General features: G+C 43.1%; 1 protein-coding gene across 6 annotated transcripts in view; it reads left to right on the top strand.

Moving 5' to 3' along the window:
• Window positions 1-19993, top strand: part of adgrl2a (adhesion G protein-coupled receptor L2a) — a 210813-nt gene that overhangs the window by 152488 nt on the left and 38332 nt on the right. For 5 of the 6 annotated variants that reach the window (XM_029706291.1, XM_029706292.1, XM_029706296.1 and 2 more), the window contains exons 6-9: window positions 15241-15549; window positions 16169-16272; window positions 18848-19033; window positions 19683-19721. In XM_029706291.1, the coding sequence (XP_029562151.1) occupies window positions 15241-15549; window positions 16169-16272; window positions 18848-19033; window positions 19683-19721 (638 nt within the window). The remainder of the gene's footprint in view (window positions 1-15240; window positions 15550-16168; window positions 16273-18847; window positions 19034-19682; window positions 19722-19993) is intronic. The other variant, XM_029706293.1, reaches the window with a different exon arrangement.

The following is a 19993-nucleotide window of genomic DNA, read 5'->3' as shown; positions in this document are numbered from 1 at the left end:
CAAAGTGTAAAAATTCCATGACCATCACAGCCCTAAAGTTAAATGGGTCAGCCACCTTTTCATGACCAATCAGATCCAGATGTGTCTCACGTATGAACTCTAATCCACTGTTACATCACATGGCGTCACAGCTCTTTTTAAACCACTACGGCTTTCATGTAACAGCTCATAAAAAGAGGTATTCCTCCATCAGCTCCTGTTAGTGAGATGATTACATTAAATAAGACATTACCCTGGAAGTCTCATCGGGCACACAATTATAAGGCCTGTTTATGCATCCAAAGCACAGATAGATTGTCTAAATTCTCTGAGTAAGCATCTAAAAAGCTGCTTTTTGACTGAGAGATTAACATTGGGCCTCGGTCTAGAAGCTCAATGGGACACAGGTCAGGCCTAGCTGGGGAACCCCTTTATTTATCCTGAGTTGTAAAATGAAATTGCTGATTGCTTTCATAAAAAAATCCCCCCGAGCGCCAATTAAGACCCACACAACTCACCAACTGCCTCTTAATTGTTTAGATGTCAATACATTGGTATGCAATTTCATCTGGTGAGCCTCAAATTGCAAGTGCTGCTCTTACGGCTCCAAATGACCCAATTTATTGTAAATTATAAGGTGCGCGTCATGCCGCCAGTGACACAACTTACCAATTAGCTCACCAGTATCTCTATGTGGCTGAACGTTGGCCTGCTGTTGCGTTATTTTATTAGTGCACAGCACAATACAAGAAAACCGTGCTAATACATTAACTGTAACACATAAGCAAATGGACAAGTAAATTCACCTCACATTTCAGGTGAATTCACAGCTTTCCAATCAACTCTATAATCTCATAATTTCCTCTACCTCTTAAATGTGGGCCATTCTACCATTCTATGTAGGTCTGCTCACAGAATGGATGGAAATGGGTGCTACATGTGTGCACATACCTAGAACACCATGAGAGAGAGAGGGGATTGAATGTGTAAGGCACAGCCTCGCAGTGAGCCAAGGTGCTCTGCATGGTAACAGCGAAGGCCCCTCTCTACATGCTCCAGAGTTATCCCGGATCAGAGATCAAGGTGCTGAGGAAAAATGTGCAAAAGATGACACGGTTTGTTTTGACAACACCAACCCCATGTCCTCCGAGTGGACATCACTTGAAAGGGAGAGCGTATTGATGTGGAAAATTGCCATTTTTATTCCTCCCACATTCTCTCTCTCTGGTGTGGACACACGTCGACGGGCCTGTCGCCTGTCTTACTGCGGCTGCTGATAGCGAGAGCCATTGTTCTCCATAGTCAATAGCCCAATGTCCCTGTAGATGAGCAGCACTGCCATGGGCCCTGTAGAAAATGCATCATTCCTACCTCCCTTCCTTGAAATAATCACATAACCAGAATTGGTTGGATTGGGGGAAAAAATTGCGTGGCGAACTTGCTTTCACCTATCCAATCACTTATAGATCTGTGATTACCTGAAGGAAACAAGAATGGACGGGTGGATTATATTATTATGTATTATGATTTGAACAGGGCTTGTGTCTGGCTTAGTCTGCTGGCCAGGATCAGCGTTCGACTTCAGCAAGCCAATCTGTTGCCCAGAGGCAGCGTTTCTATACTCCCGTTACTCTCCAGACTCACGTCCCTGCCAGTGCCGGCAGCGTCCACACCGCCTCCCCTCCTCTGCATTAGCAATGGAGGAATGAATTACCTCCGCAATCTGCACTGATGATAGGAGGAACATGCTAATTCAATGACGGATCCCCGGCCCCTACGCGGCACCCTCTCTGAGGCTTTTTCCTCTCCCTCTCAGGATTTTCCTCACTTCTTCCTCCAAATGAGTCCATATCTTTTTAGATTATTTCTGTTTTCAGTCGTGATTCATCCGACAAGGGCTGTTCTAGCAGGCTCCTTCCCAGATGTACTGGGATTTCACTATGTGTTTCCATTGGATCCTATTTATTAATATACAGTAGGGATGTCCCTGGTTGAAGATTTATAGGTTTTTCAATTCTGAAAAGTCTCAATTCTGAGAAGTGTATTTTTTGATACATGGGGTTGGATGTCAGCTATTTCTCTAAAATGTGATCGATTTCAAGTTTTTCCCTCCACACATTCCCAAACTGTGCTATTATTGTAAGACATGGAACAATTTGCGCACTTCCACGCATCCACATGTATGATATTTTGTATTCCAACACTGAAGGTAATAAGATTTAACAGTTCGGGTTACATCATGTTGAACTAGACCTCTACTGTGTCATATAGTCCAAACAAACTACTGCAAAATGATGTGTGCTGACAGCATATGTGGGCAACCCTCAGCCTTGGGTTACGTTTCACAATGTCACAGAGAGTTGTTTTACATAAGAGGATGATTACTGTTTCTCTGAGGTATGGCTGACAGGATCAGCTCAGTCTCATGTTTGATTACGGATTAAACAATGCATATTGAAGTTATTATTATTATTGAGACGTCTATACAGTTAGTGTGCCTTTGAGAATATTTGTTCTGGGATTGGGCTGTGTGTGTGTATGTGTGTGTGTGTGTGTGTGTGTGTGTGTGTGTGTGTGCGTGTGCACGTGCGTGTAGATGGATGTTCTGCTGGGTGGTTTGTTTGTCTGTCTGTGTGTTTGGGGATGTTCTGAAATAGACACCCAGTGTGTATGGCACCAAATGTAGGCTAGTTCTTTGCACTCCGAGTTAATGCTTGAAATGTGAGGCACGTACAGTAGAGAAAGCTGAGAGAAAAAAATAAGTCTCTAGTCTAGCAGCTGCTGTGTGTGTGTCTGCTCTCTGTACTTAAATGTATGTGTTCCATTCGAGACAACCTCTAACAGCTATTAGGTTTTGTTCGCTTAGACACAGACATGGACCTATAAACACAAGTACATTAACTCTTAGAAAATACATCTTTAGGAATTGCTTATATTGCTGATATCTCTGAAGCAAACAATGTTATTTAATTTTTTCATGTGTGTTATTGTTATGGTAGGAGGATATTGGAATTTACTGGCAGACATATTATCACAACAATCAGCAAGTATAATTTCCAGATGGATCTTTCACTGAAAGCCCAGGGAAATTAATGAATAAATAGGACGATGTTAAAGTGTGCACTTTAGCAAAAATTTGACATTTGGTTGCAAGGATTGGTTATGAGGTTATCACTTCCATCTTTACAGCTAAGGTAAACGGAACCCTGTGCAGTTCACTGTAGCCGATAAGGGGTTAATTATTTTTTTCAAATTACTCTTGAAGTAGATGGCTTATTAGTTTATTTTCCTGGTATAATTTTCTTGGCCCTTTCACAAAGGCTGAACTTGGCTCCTTTTTAATCTGAGGAACAGGGTTTTAATTGTTTGAGCCTCTGTTTACTTCTGTTTGCTTTTACTCTTCTATTAGGAGCTGATTACCACCTGGTACCCATATTTTACAACTGATAAAAGCCTGTGTATAAAGGACCCCTTCAGTTTTGCACCAGAAAGGCAGAGGGAGAATCTCAGAGGGAGATCTTTTCAGCAGGTTTATTTGACACAATGTTGTTGGTTTTTCTTCAGTGACAAGCAATAGTTGGTACAAATTAAATGAAATACTATTTTACCTCTTATGTGCGAATTATCTGAAACATTGGTCTTACAAACCTTCCGTATAGGGTTTCCTCCCTTTTTTCCTCTCCAGATAAACATCCCCTGATAACGTGTATGAAGCATTACTCATGTGAACAACCATGCGGTGCACATCGTAAGTGCGGCCATTAAGCATAATATAAAAGACACACTCGCTGTCAGTTTTCATTTTTCAACTCCGCCAAGACTGGTGAGGCCTGGAGAAGTCCAATCTATGCTCGATGCAGCGCTGACAACACTAGACAGCACTTCCCCCCCTCCTCTCCTCTCTCCCTTTCTCTCCTCTCCTTCCTCTCCTGGATTATTGTCATATCATCTCAGATGAAACCCCTGCCCTATACCCACAGTAGTAATAACCGAGCGATGAAAATATGTTTCCAGGCAAAAAGACGTGGGCGGCGATCACATAAAGAGGTTATGAATGTGTCCATGTTTGACAATTCTCAGCACTTTGGAGGATATCTCTACCTTACACTCATAACTCCATGACAGTTAATTGAAGGTCCCTCTTGGGCTTGAGTGCTAGACAGACATTAATTGGGGGGGATCCTCTCTGGTTTTTCCAATCTGAGAGAGATTTGCTTGAGTTGTAATCAAAAGGAAATTGTACAGGAGGGATTCACAGGTGTAAAAAACATGTATTTCATCTGCATATGTTACAGATGTATGGCAGGAGGAATCTTCTGCCACAGCAGAACAAACAATAAATTGAACCCCTAAGAGTATGGATGTATTCGAAATGGCACCCTATTCCCTATATAGTGCACTATTTTTGACAAGAGCCATTTGGGCCTAGGTCGATAGAAGTGCACTATAAACATTTTGGACGAACCGCTGCCTATCCAAAGATAGCCATCCATCACTGTATACTGCAAACCAGCAACAGCATGGTAGGAGTGTCCGTTTGAATACCTGTAGCGTTAATTCTTCCCAGTTTTCATTGGATTAAAGGAATCTTTGGCATCAAGGTAATGAGATTATATAGCTGTTAGGATTACATACCAACAAACTACATCAACTTGAATAGCACAACATTTGAATAAGGGTTAGAGAATCACAAACATTGTGTATCCTATTTGTATCCAACTTTATTAAAGAGATTATCCGGTACTTTTGTATAGTTTTTAGCCAGTAGTTCAAAAAGTAGTGCTCACAAGCCAAAAGTGTTCCCCGAAAATTGCGTACTATGTTGCATACGTGGAGATTTGTGCACCACATCATTGCTCTCTCTTTAGTTCTGCTGTGGGTGCATCATGTGCCATTTGCTCATATGGTGAGGGGGTGAAGCTCATTGGTTGAACTCTAATTGCTAGGGGACTGGCCCAAGTGGGGGAAAATTTTTAGAAAAAGCACAGTTTCCAGAAAAACAGTTAATTTCAAATGAGGGATTTCATAGCTAATTAAGGTAATTATGCTCATAGATTATGCATGTATGAATTACACATTGACATATCCAGCCTAAAGCGGGAGGTTTCAAAAATACTTTGTAGTTGCCAAAGTTCCGGAGCATCTTTAAGTATGTGTAAATGAATTCAAATGGTCATCAATTTCATAAGAAGGCTAATCTCCCTTTAGAAACCTGAATGCAAAACTCACAAATGGGATCATCAAAGGCCTTTTCCATAACAAGTGTCATCCATGTACACATATTTTTTAGGACTTGCATATTGACAGCAATTCTGTTGAATTAACAAGGCAAAGTAACAGCACAGCCTTCTGAAACATTTGTTATTGCCTAAGTGAATTAATTTCCCTTTTTTTGCGGTGCTCGTAAAACAATCCCCTGTTCTACAGAGCAAAAACCAGTGAGAATCAGCAAAACAGGAGCCTATATCAAACGAGGAGATACTTTTGGTCATGTAGGGTATGTGGACACCTGCTCGTCAAACATCTCATTCCAAAATCATGGGCATTAATATGGAGTTGGTCCCCCCCTTTGCTGTTATAACAGCCTCCACTCTTTTGGGAAGGCTTTCCACTAGATGTTGGAACAGGGACTTGCTTCCATTCAGCCACAAGAGCATTTATGAGGTCGGGCACTGATGTTGGGCGATTAGGCCTGGCTCGCAGTCGGCATTCCAATTCATCCCAAAGGTGTTCGATGGGGTTGAGGTCAGGGCTCTGTGCATGCCAGTCAAGTTCTTCCACACTGATATCGACAAACCATTACTGTATGGACCTTGCTTTGTGCACAGGGGCATTATGCTGAAACAGGAAAGGGCCTTCCCCAAACTGTTGCCACAAAGTTGGAAGCCCAGAATAGTCTAGAATGTCATTGTATGCTGTAGCGTTAAGATGTTCCTTCACTGGAACTAAGGGGCAGGTAGCATTCTCCTGGCATCCGCCAAACCCAGATTCGTCCGAACTGCCAGATGGTGAAGCGTGATTCATCACTCCAGAGAGCGCGTTTCCACTGCTCCAGAGTCCAATGGCGGATGGCTTTACACCACTTCGCATTGCGCATGATGATCTTAGGTTTGTGTGCGCCTGCTCGGTCATGGAAATCCATTTCATGACGCTCCCAAAGAATAGTTATTGTGCTTCCAGAGGCAGTTTGGAACTCGGTAGTGAGTGTTGCAACCAAGGACAGACAATTTTTACACGCTACGCGCTTCAGCCCTCAGCTGTCCCGTCCTATGAGTTTGTGTGGCCTTGGTTGCAACACTCACTACCGAGTTCCAAACTGCCTCTGGAAGCACAATAACTGTTCGCGGCTGAGCCGTTGTTGCTCCTAGATGTTTCCACTTCACAATAACAGCACTTACAGTTGACCAGAGCAGATCTAGCAGGACACATTTTTTTATGAACTGACTTGTTGGAATGGTGGCATCCTATGATGGTGCCACGTTGGAAGTCACTGAGCTCTTCGGTAAGGCCATTCTACTGCCATTTCTACGGCGCCGACAGAGATAGCCGCCTCGCTTCGCGTTCTTAGGTAACTATGCAGTATTTTGTTTTTTTATGTATTATTTCTTACACTTTTACCCCAGGAAGTCTTATTACATACAGCTGGGAGGAACTATTGGATATAAGAGCAACGTCAACTTAACAACATTACGAGCAGGAATACGACTTTCCCGAAGCGGATCCTCTGTTTGGTCCACCACCCAGGATAATGGATCGGATCCCAGCAGGCGACCCAAAACAACGGTGCCGCGGAAGGGGCAGACGGAGCGGTCTTCTGATCAGGCTCCGTAGATGGGCAAATCGCCCACTGCTCCCGAGTATACTACTAGCCAATGTCCAGTCTCTTGACAACAAGGTAGACGAAATCCGAGCAAGGGTTGCCTTCCAGAGAGACATCAGAGATTGTAACATTCTCTGTTTCACAGAAACATGGCTCACTCGGGATACGTTAGAGTCGGTACATCCACCTGGTTTCTTCACGCATCACGCAGACAGAAACAAGCATCTCTCTGGTAAGAAGAAGGGCGGGGGTGTATGCCTTATGATTAACCAGTCGTGGTGTGATCATAACAACATACAGGAACTCAAGTCCTTTTGTTCACCTGACCTAGAATTCCTTACAATCAAATGCCGAGAAGAGAATTCTCTTGGATTATAATCAGTCGTGTACATTTCCCCCCCCCCCCAAGCAGACACCTCGACGGCCCTGAAAGAACATCATTGGACTCTATGTAAACTGGAAACCACATATCCTGAGGCTGCATTTATTGTAGCTGGGGATTTTAACAAGGCTAATCTGAAAACAAGGCTCCCTAAATTTTATCAGCATATGGAATGCGCGACCTGGAAAAATTCTGGATCATTGTTCCTCCGCCTTCCTATTGGCAAATCTGACAACAACTCCATTTTGTTGCTCCCAGCCTATAGACAGAAACTAAAACAGGAAACGCCCATGCTCAGGTCTGTTCAATGCTGGTCTGACCAATCTGATTCCACGCTTCAAGATTTCTTCGATCACGTGGACTGGGATATGTTCCGGATAGCGTTGAACAACAACATTGATGTATACGCTAATTCAGTGAGCAAGTTTATTAGTAAGTGCATCGGTGATGTTGTACCCACGGCGACAATTTAAACCTTCCCCAAAGCGCAAACCACTGCTTTTAAAAACCTCTTGGGGATAGAATCCCACTGACAGGATTGCTAGCATGGCGCAAAATTCAAAACAGCAAAAATCGAATAATTTCAATTTCTCAAACAATCAACTATTTTACACCATTTGAAAGATTAACATCTCCTTAATCTAACCACATTGTCCGATTTCAAAGAGGCTTTATGGCGAAAGCATGAAGTTAGATTATGTTAGGAGAGTATATAGCCAAAAAAGTACACACAGACATTTTCAATGCAAGGACAGGTGTCACCAAAAGCAGAAAACCAGCTAAAATTATGCACTAACCTTTGACAATCTTCATCAGATGACACTCCTATGACATTATGTTAGACAATACATGCATTTTTGTTCTATCAAGTTCATATTTATATCCAAAAACAGCATTTTACATCGGCGCGTGACGTTCAGAAAATGTATCTCCCCCAAAACTGCCGGTGAATTTACAAAAATACTCATTATAAACGTTGATAAAATATTAAACTGTTATTCAAAGAATTATAGATTAACATCTCCTGAATGCAACCGCATTGACAGATTTCAAAATAACTTTACTGGGAAAGCACACTTTGCAATAATCTGAGTACTGCGCTCAGAAAAATACACTAGGCAATACAGATAGCCGCCATTTTGGAGTCATCTAAATGCATAAATAACATTAGAAATATTCACTTACCTTTAATAATCTTCATCAGAAGGCACTTCCAGGTATCCCAGGTCCACAACAAATGTTGTTTTGTTCGATAAAGTTCATAATGTATGTCCAAATAACTCCATGTTGTTAGCGCGTTCAGTAGGCTACTCAAAATGTAGGACGCGCAAGGAAAATGTCACGACGAAAAGTAAAAAAATAAAATCTATTTACGTTCTTTCAAACATGTCAAATGTTGTATAGCATCAATCTTTAGGGCCATTTTAACGTGAAACTTCAGTAATATTTCAACCAGACCTTTCCTGTGTCTTGAAAAACATTTTGGAACCCAAGGTTCCATCTCACATGAACGCTCGCCAATGAAGTGATGTCATTCCCTGGGTGACCAACTTCCCCACCTTCTCATTCGGTCTCTGTTCATCATAGACGCCTCAAACAACTTTCTAAAGACTGTTGACATCTAGTGGAAGCCGTAGGAAGTGCAAAATGAATCCTTTGCCACTGTGTGTTCCATTGGCAATGACTTGAAAATAGTACAGCCACAAGATTTTAATTTCCTGCTTGTATTTTTCTCAGGTTTTTGCCTGCCATATGAGTTCTGTTATACTTACAGACACCATTCAAACAGTTTTAGAAACTTCTGAGTGTTTTCTATCCAAATCTACTAATAATATGCATATTCTAGTTTCTGGGCCAGAGTAGTAACCTGTTCAAATTGGGTACGTTTTTCATCCGGCCGTGAAAGTACTGCCCCCTAGCCCCATCAGGGCAAGGCGACTGGAAACATGACCGAATACAAACAGTGTAGCTATTCCCTCCGCAAGGCAATCAAACAAGCTCAGTGTCAGTGTAGAGACAAAGTAGAGTCGCAATTCAATGGCTCAGACACGAGGTATGTGGCAGGGTCTACAGTTAATCACGGACAACAAAAAGAAAACCAGCCGATGACCCCGATGTCTTGCTCCCAGACAAACTAAACAACTTCTTTGCTCGCTTTGAGGACAATACAGTGCCAACGACACATCCCGCTACCAAAACCTGCGGACTCTCCTTCACCGCAGCCAACATGAGTGAAACATTTAAACGTGTTAACCCTCGCAAGGCTGCCGGCCCAGACGGCATCCCTAGCCGCATCCTCAAAGCATGCGCAGACCAGCTGGCTGGTATGTTTACGGACATATTCAGTCAATCCCTATCCCAGTCTGCTTTTCGCACATGCTTCAAGAGGGCCACCATTGTTCCTGTTCCCAAGAAAGCTAAGGTAACTGAGCTAAACGACTATCGCCCCGTAGCACTCACTGCCGTCATCATGAGGTGCTTTGAGAGACTAGTCAAGGATCATATCACTTCCACCCTACCTGACACCCTAGACCCACTCCAATTTGCTTACCACCCCAATAGGTCCACAGACGACGCAATCGCGAACACATTGCACACTGCCCTAACCCATCTGGACAAGAGGAATACCTATGTAAGAATGCTGTTCATCGACTACAGCTCAGCATTTAACACCATCGTACCCTCCAAACTCGTCATTAACCTCGAGACCCTGGGTCTCGACCTCGCCCTGTGCAACTGGGTCCTGGACTTTCTGACGTGCCGCCCCCAGGTGATGAGGGTAGGAAACAACATCTCCACCCTGCTGATCCTCAACACTGGGGCCCCGCAGGGTGCATTCTCAGCCCACTCCTGTACTCCCTGTTCACCCATAACTGCGTGGCCATGCATGCCTCCAACTCAATCATCAAGTTTTCAGATGACACTACAGTGGTAGGCTTGATAACCAGCAATGACGAGACGGCCTACAGGGAGGAGGTGAGGGCCCTCAGCGTGTGGTGTCAGGAAAATAACCTCACACTCAACGTCAACAAAACAATGGAGATGATCGTGGACTACAGGAAACAGCAGAGGGAGCACCCCTCTATCCACATCGACGGGACAGTAGTGGAGAAGGTGGAAAGTTTTAAGTTCCTCGGCGTACACATCACAGACAAACTGAAATGGTCCACCCACACAGACAGCGTGGTGAAGAAGGCGCAGCAGCGCCTCTTCGACCTCAGGAGGCTGAAGAAATTTGGCTTGTCACCAAAAACACTCAGACTTTTACAGATGCACAATTGAGAGCATCCTGTCGGGTTGTATCGCTGCCACAACCGCAGGGCTCTCCAGAGAGTAGTGAGGTCTGCACAATGCATCACCGGGGGCAAGCTTCCTGCCCTCCAGGACACCTACAACACCCGATGTCACAGGAAGGCCAAAAAGATCATCAAGGCCAACAACCACCCAAGCCACTGCCTGTTCACCCCGCTATCATCCAGAAGGCGACGTCAGTACAGGTACCTCAAAGCTGGGATCAAGAGACTGAAAAACAGCTTCTATCTCAAGGCCATCAGACTGTTAAACAGCCATCACTAGCATTGAGTGGCTGCTGCCAACATACTGACTAAAATCTCTAGCCACTTTATTAATTAAAAATTGAACTTAATAAATGTATCACTAGTCACTGTTAACAATGCCACTTTATTTAATGTTTACATACCCTACATTACTCATCTCATATGTATATACTGTACTCTATACCATCTACGGCATCTTCGCTCATCCATATATTTATATGTACATGTTCTTATTCATTCCTTTACACTTGTGTGTGTATATAAGGTTGTTGTTGTGAAATTGTTAGATTACTTGTTCGATATTACTGCATGGTCAGAACTAGTAGCACAAGCATTTCGCTACACTCGCATTAACATCTGCTAATCATGTGTATGTGACCAATAAAATGTTATTTGATTTATGGACATTGTATGGCTGTATGCTCGATTTTATACAGTTGTCAGCAACAGGTGTGGCCTAATCCACCAATTTGAAGGGGTGTCCACGTACTTGTGTATATATTGTGTACCTTCTAATGGAGAGCTCTAGAGGAGAAAGAATGCTACTCAGTTTTGGAGCTGGGACAATAAACCCTAAATTATCGACACCGTCCAATTATCCTGGCATTTTGCTGATATCATTCATTACGATAATAAGCCTTTAATAGAGAAATGTGAAGTTTAAAATTATGTTTGCTAATATGGGTGATTGTTGGGACAATTGATAGCTACAACATTCAATCTAGCACTAGTAGTTTGAAGGTTAATAAAAACAACTGTGCACATTATTATTAACTTATGTATAGTTATCGTATTGATTCAGTCAATTTATCGTGATATGGATTTTTGTTTATTTCGCTCCGCTCTACAGTCAGTTAGCCTAGCCTCATTTAATTACCTCACTGTTATTGTGCTGATAACCCACGCGACAGATTGTAGGAACAGACTTCAATGAGATGCAATTGGACGTCCTTTAGCATAAGGGCAATTCCATGGTAACGGAACTACGCTGAGCATACAGGCAGGAGAAGTGACATTAACTGGAGAGAGAAGAGGGGGAGGGGGGGGAAGAGTGAGTGGGAGGGGTTTTACAGACTGTTTTTACATTTGCTTTAACCATCAGACGACAGAAAGAGAAAGACAACAGTTATGAGCTGAACATAACAGTATGCCAGCGGAAGGGAGGACTGTACAGGTGATCCAACTGTGGTTTATGACTATTATGATTTTCCATTGTAAGCAATTGAATTACAATAATTCTGTTATGGATTTTCGCAAACGCTGTTACCAATTGGTAACAGAATTTGTATTTTTTAGTACATTTTTTTACCCCCCCTTTTCGTGATATCCAATTGCGATCTTGTATTGCTGAGACTCCCCAATGGGTTTAGGAGAGGCAAAGGTCGAGTCATGCGTCCTTAACACCTGCCCGCTTAACCCGGAAGCCAGCTGCACAAATGTGTCTGAGGAAACACCGTTCAAGTGACGACTGGAGTCAGCCTGACGCTCGGCCCGCCACAAGGAGTCGCTAGAGCGCGATGAGCCAAGTAAAGCCACCCCGGCCAAACCCTCCCCTAACCCAACGACGCTGGGCCAATTGTGCACCGCCCTATGGGACAACCGGGTGGCTGCGACAGAGCCTGGACTCGAACCCAGAATCTCTAGTGGCACAGCTAGTACTGCGATGCAGTGGCTTAGACCGCTGCGCCACTCGGGAGGCCACCAGAATTTTGAAAATGCAAAATACATATCAGTAAAAGCATCATAACTAATTGGCAAATCTACCTTTACTTTTTACTTCTGTGAACTTTGAAAGATATGAGGGTTTTTGGTAACGGAATTTCAAAGCACATAGCAATTTTTCTTAAACTTACAGAAGGCAAATCATTTGTCAAACTAAATATGTATTGATATCAGGGGTCTTTTTTTTTCTCCCCAATTTCATGGTATCCAATTGGTAGTAGTTACTGTCTTGTCTCATCGCTGCAACTCTCGTACGGACTCGGGAGAGGCAAAGGTCTAGAGCCATGCGTCCTCCGAGACACAACCCAACCAAGCCGCACTGCTTCTTGACACAACACACATCCAACCCGGGAGCCAGCCGCACCAATATGTCGGAGGAAACGCCATACACCTGGCGACCTGGTCAGCGTGCACTACGCCCGGCCCACCACAGGAGTCGCTAGTGCGCGATGAGACAAGGATATCCCTGCCGGCCAAACCCTCCCTAACCCGGACGACGCTGAGCCAATTGTGCGTCGCCCCGTGGGCCTCCCGGTCACGGCCAGCCGTGACAGAGCCTGGGCTCAAACCCAGAATCTCTGGTGGCACAGCTAGCACTGCAATGCAGTGCCTTAGACCGCTGTGCCACCCAGTAGGCCCTGGCAGTGGACTTTACTTCAACATGATTGTTGTTGTTGTATTTATACTAGCTTTTAAGACTTTTTATGGTAGATGGTAGAATACCCCTTTTCCATCTGTTTGACCAGAAATCAAAGCCTTGGCTTATTCCTCATATTTCATATTAATGAAAAATGTATATATGCTTTAATTTCTCAAAAATATAGACCCTTAGCTTTCATTTGACACTAGATTTAACATGCTCCTGTGAACTTCAAATGTTGGTGCTTAAGGGTCCTTTACGTGGAAATGACCATAACTAGAGCAAGGCGTTAGAGTGCTACAGCAAGCCTGTACAAGGATCTGCTCACTGAAGAGAGGTGTGGACATAATATCATTAGCTCACATGCTCAAGGAATGTATTTGAATCAGAGCACTGCACATGCATCTTGATGTATTGGGGAGTGAACCCCTCATCTTAAATAACTCCAAACATTAAGTAATCATGTTGTGTTTTCACATCAATCTTACTTTTGTCTAAAGGGGGAAAACATGTAAACATTTTCTCATCCATACAGTATAGAGGGGACTTTCATCATTCATGGCTGTTCTCCAACTACCGCCTAGCCTAACATGATGTAAATACTGTTGATAATACACATATTATGTGTCAAGCTATGTTCAACTAGTAGACCTGCATAATCTGCAGAGGTAGCTAGTCTTCATGTGGCCAATATATGTGAAATGCAAAGGACTGAATAGTTTTTTTTCAGTAGTTTATCTGGGCTTTAAAATTATGCATGTATATTACAGCCAAATTTACCATCAAGCTCCGTATCAAAACATCCAGTCAGCTGAGAACTTCTCCATGTCACCTTTTCAGGTGGGGTACTTCCCAAATGGCACCCTATTCTCTTTATAGTGCACTAATTTTGACCAGGGCCTATAGGGCTTTGGTCAAATGTATTGAACTATGTAGGGAATAGAGTGCCATTGCGGACCCGCTTGGGCTCCCGCTAGGCAGGAAGCGCATTGGAGACAAGTCAATGGTCAATAGAGACTAACTCGCAGCAGGTAGCAAGCTGACCAGCCAACCTCAAAGAGGGATCCCTTCAGCCTGGGCTGTGCTGAAGTCTTCCATCCACACCATGGGGGCGCTGCCAGACAAACTATTTCCATCAGCCCAGTCCCATTATCCAATTGAAGCGATAGATATGGTGGTGATGTCTGTCTTCCCTCCAAGCCTGGAAGCGAGAGCTTCTCACTCTCACTTAGTGAGCTTAGTAGTTGTTTAAGTGAATTTACGGGGAAAAAACAGCAACAGCAAATACCACTTTAAAGTCATCCATGTTACGGACAACTTAATGGGATAATAAAAGGGATAAAATTCCTCGCACATCATTTTGTGTTCAAAATTGTATTATATTGCTGAACTCTCGCTTCAGTACCTTGAGATGTGAACAGATATATAGCAAATGACTGGTTTATGGTTATCACCGTTTCACTGGATGAAACACTCATCCACTTACAGGAAATACAGTTATAATAATACTAATACAACAAAAGAAATGTCAGCCATAGCCCCTGTTGTAATACTTCAGAAATGTATAATTTCATCCTTGTTTGCTTGAGGTAAGCACAGATCTATAAGTGATGGATAGGTGTAAGCAAGGTCGCCAACCTATTGCTTTCACCAATTCCGAGCTGTGATTACTTCAGAATGGAATGAGGGATGTATTTGAATGTGGTGTTTCCTTTGTTCTCCTGACTGAAACATATTGTTTTTGCCCTTGGCACATAACACATACCGGCTTTATCAAAATGTGGGGCGAGTAAGGAAAACAACCACCGAATGAATGTTCCGACAACAAAACGGCACACACGGGCTCCTTGTTTCTCTGTCAAAATGTAATCAGCCGTGCCTCATAGTCTCTCAGGCAAGAGTGACTGCCAGGCAGGAAGATGTTACAGTAATTATTGTCTTGTTCAGTGCAGACTGAGTGCCTTGAATAAGATATAGTCCAGGGGAAAGCAAATATATTTGAACAAAGCACTCCCAGCTCCCCATTTCTGTGTAGCCACCATTGTGTGTAGCCAGCTTTGTACCAGGTGTGTTTTGAGAGAACGAGAACAGAAAGACTTGGGCGAGCTAAAATGAGACTACGTTATCATCTTCTCCCCAGCTCCACCTCTCTCCGAAGCGACCTCGGCGCCGGCTGAGCCTCTCCGGACGACAACCACCACAACAACCACCACGGCAGCACGCAACAAAGTCGTAGCAAACACCATGACCACAACAGGGCCCAAGGAGGGTAACAACAGAGGAGGGCCCAAACCCCCTCTGGAGGTTCCCCAGACCACCGCCCAGCCGCCTCTGGAGTCCTTCCCCCTACCGGAGCGCTTCTGTGAGACCACGGAGAAGAGGGACATCGTGTGGCCTCAGACCCAGAGGGGCATGTTAGTAGAGAGGCCTTGCCCAAAGGGGACCCGAGGTAAGCAGAGGGTTTACCTTAGGGCATTAGCTACTGTTTATCACCATGATGAGTGGTTAGAGAGATGAGATCGCTTGTGTGTTTTTGTTACCTGTACAGTATGTTATTGTTTCTGACGATCATTTATTGATAGATTCAATTCGTGCAGGACTGTATAGGGAGTCAACAAGATTTAGTGTTTTTACAGTTGTGTTAATAATTCACTGCATTGTTATAGGTCAAAATAGTCTTTAGCAATGTGCAGCCATTGTGTTGAAGGGAACTGGCTCAGCTGTTTGCCCAAGCTTGATTGAAGATGTTCAGGCCTTATTGGATTGTGTGTGAAATTGTGTTATCATTCAGGGTTCATTAGACGTTGGTGTAATTGGAACGGAAGGAAAAGTCTTATTATTCCTTAATTTGTAGTGAAACTGGCACTGGGAGTATATAGTCAGTATTTATGTTAAATTACCAGCTATTGATGTAAAGACAACAATTAAATGCAGTGTATGTAGGCTTTTGGAGGTCAGGTTGGTTTAACACGATGAGGTATATGGCTAATATAACATGACATAATCCAATGTAGTTTCTAATACATATATCTTATAACTGAGCTATTGTAAATGTATTTTCCTGACAGGCACTGCCTCTTATTTATGTGTACTTGCCACGGGGGCCTGGCACCCAAAGGGCCCTGATCTCAGCAACTGCACTTCCCACTGGGTCAACCAAGTAGCGCAGAAGGTATGTGTGAGCTGTACTACCTCAATGTTTTGAGCTACAGTATACAGTTGAAGTCGGAAGTTTACATACACTTAGGTTGGAGTCATTAAAACTTGTTTTTCAAACACTCCACAAATGTATTGTTGACAAACTATAGTTTTGGCAGGTCTACAGGACATATACTTAGTGCATGACACAAGTAATTTTTCCAACAATTGTTTACAGACAGATTATTTCATTTATAATTCACTGTATCACAATTCCAGTGGGTCAGAAGTTTACATACACTAAGTTGACTGTGCCTTTAAACAGCTTGTAAAATTCCAGAAAATTGTGTCATGTCTTTAGAAGCTTCTGATAGGCTAATTGACATCATTTGAGTCAATTGGAGGTTTACCTGTGGATGTATTTCAAGGCCTACCTTCAAACTCAGTGCCTCTTTACTTGACATCATGGGAAAATCAAAAGATATCAGCCAAGACCTCAGAATAAAATTGTAGACCTCCACAAGTCTGGTTCATCCTTGGGAGCAATTTCCAAATGCCCGAAGGTACCACGTTCATCTGTACAAACAATAGTATGCAAGTATAAACACCATGGGACCACGCAGCCGTTATACCACTCAGGAAGGAGATGCATTCTGTTTCCTAGAGATGAACGTACTTTGGTGTGAAAAGTGCAAATCAATCCCAGAACAACGGCAAAGGACCTTGTGAAGATGCTGGAGGAAACAGGTACAAAAGTATCTATATCCACAGTAAAACGAGTCCTATATCGACATAACCTGAAAGGCCGCTCAGCAAGGAAGAAGCCACTGCTCCAAAACCGCCATAAAAAAGCCAGACTACGGTTTGCAACTGCACATAGGGACAAAGATCGTACTTTTTGGAGAAATGTCCTCTGGTCTGATGAAACAAAAATAGAACTGTTTGGCCGTAATGACCATCGTTATGTTTGGAGGAAAAAGGGGGGGCTTGCAAGCTGAAGAACCCCATTACATCCCTGAAACACGTGGGTGGCAGCATCATATTGTGGGGGTGCTTTGCTGCAGGAGGGACTGGTGCACTTCACAAAATAGATGGCATCATTAGGGGAGATAATTATGTGGATATATTAAAGCAACATCTCAAGACATCAGTCAGGAAGTTAAAGCTTGGTCGCAAATGGGTCTTCCAAATGAACAATGACCCCAAGCATACTTCCAAAGTTGTGGCAAAATGGCTTTATGACAACAAAGTGAAGGTATTGGAGTGGCTATAACAAAGCCCTGACCCCAGTCCCATAGAAAATGTGTGGGCAGAACTGAAAAAGCTTGTGCGAGCAAGGAGGCCTACAAACCTGACTCAGTTACACCAGCTCTGCCAGGAGGATTGGGCCAAAATTCACCCAACTTATTGTGGGAAGGCTACCCGAAATGTTTGACCCAAGTAAACAATTTAAAGGCAATGCTACCATATACTAATTGAGTGTGTGTAAACTTCTGACCCACTGGGAATGTGATCAAAGAAATATAAGCTTAAATAAATCATTCTCTCTGTTATTGCTTGGACATTTCACATTCTTAAAATAAAGTGCTGATCCTAACTGACCTAAGACAGGTCATTTTTACGAGGATTAAATGTCAGGAATTGTGAAAAACTGAGTTTAAATGTATTTGGCTAAGGTGTATGCAAACTTCTGACTTCAACTGTAAGTAAATATACTAATTCCCTTAAAATACTGTAGGTACTGTGGTGCTTGAAGTGGAATGAAAATGGTGCCTGCTCATTTTAATCTTACAGTAGTGGTGCTCATATTTTATATTTGATAAGAGGTGCCGGTAATCTGTACCAGTTTGAACTGGCTCAATTCAAGCACTGCACTGTAATAATTGTATATTCCTCTATCCCTTATATGGCACCTCTTTCCTTTCATCTTCCACCATTTATGATGGTAAAAGAGTCAAAATAGCCGCGGGCCATCCACTAGGTTGCGCTGTCTGCTGTTTGTTCTGATAAGTGACTCAGAAATAGAATGTGTAGTAATTTAAGCACGACGGACGACCCTTCATCATTTTGTACTCTTGTGTTCACTTCCATCAAATGAGAAATACAGCACCCCGAGGAGTGTTATTAAGTGTAATTAGTCACCCATCTCTCCAGACTGGCGTTATATGGGGCAGCTCATCCTAGAATGACCTCACGTCAGAACGGGAGGGAGAGAGCCTCATAGTCTGGTGGAATATTCCCTTAGTCTGGTCCCTGATCTGTATGTGATTAAGCCAATAGCATAATAACCATATTTAGAGGACCACAAACAGATCTGGGTACAGTCCTTAGCAAAGTTGATTCTTCCAGCCATTTCAGCTGCCCATTTTAAAACATAGAAAGCCATAACAAATACCTTAATATAAAGGTGTTTTCATGCTTATAACAAGTCTTAAGCCTATAACATGGCTGTAAGAATATCAAATTCAATCAAATTTCTAAAATCCCAAATAGCTAGCAGTGCAAAGGCAAAAGCACAGTGGCCAGGAAAAACTCCCTAGAAGTAGCCTAAGAAAACACCTAGAAAGGAACCAGGTTCAGTGTTACAAATATATTTTTTATCGCTCCAGATCCGTAGTGGCGAGAACGCAGCTAACCTGGCCAATGAGCTGGCCAAGCACACCAAAGGACCCATCTTTGCCGGCGACGTGAGTTCGTCAGTCCGACTGATGGAACAGCTGGTCGACATCCTGGATGCTCAGCTTCAGGAGCTGAGACCCAGCGAGAAAGACTCTGCGGGCCGCAGTTTTAACAAGGTAACTGATTTTCCACCCTTTCAAAATGGCTGCCACTTGAAATCTTCATTCCCCTATCATGTACTGTGCTTTATGGAGATAAATAGCACTGCCATTTCTCCCCACCGGCAATCTCTCTGGATCTGAGTCACTGCTAGACGTTTTGTGATGCTCTTCTGAGCCGTCTCCCGCTTCAAGTTAGGAGAAATGTGATTCCTTCTAGTCAGTGAAATTAGTGGTTATATTTTTCTTAATATTCCTCATATTATGTCTATTCCTCTCTCCCTTTCTTTCAAAGTCAGACAAATGTAATCAAGCAACAAAGAAACAGCAAACCAATTAGGGTATTAAATTATATGTACTGAAATGCAATAAGATAATGTTATTCCCTGACATATTTGTACACCTGAAGTAATTGCTGTAATTGCCTCAACCAAGGCTTGTTCTGTGAAGTCTCCGGTGTATTTGAGAGAACTACATCATGCCACAAATGGAAGTGAGGGCTCTTTTGTTCTGGAACCTGCAGGTAGCGTAGCCTAAAGCATGAGGAAGGAGAAAGCCAGCTGATCAGTCAGAAGAGAATCGAAGCCTTGAACACTTGTTCTCAAGCTTCTACATTTTGCTAATTGTGTGTATCTTTGTTTTATCTTTTTTTTACCTAATGAAAAAGCTTCAAAAACGAGAAAGGACATGCAGGGCATACATGAAGGTATCTGATCTATGCTAATGTACCACACTCTGCTTCTCCGCACCTCCCTCCTCCCCTCCACTCCCCTGCTCAGCAGCATGTACCCTCTGTATTGTCATGTAGCCTCTCCCCCCTTTTTCTGTGCTTCCTGCATTTTGGAGTAATTGCTTCCACACAGCCATAATTGTGCCAAAGGTGCACGCTAAGTGGCAGAGAGATCATTGGCAGTTACTAATGTAACTTATTTTCTCCCTTATATTTACAGGAGGATTTTGTTTTGTTTTCACGTATCT

This window comes from Salmo trutta, chromosome 22 (assembly GCF_901001165.1).
Source record: "Salmo trutta chromosome 22, fSalTru1.1, whole genome shotgun sequence".
Classification (NCBI taxonomy): Eukaryota; Metazoa; Chordata; class Actinopteri; order Salmoniformes; family Salmonidae; genus Salmo; species Salmo trutta.
This window is presented reverse-complemented; position numbering and strand designations above follow the sequence as displayed.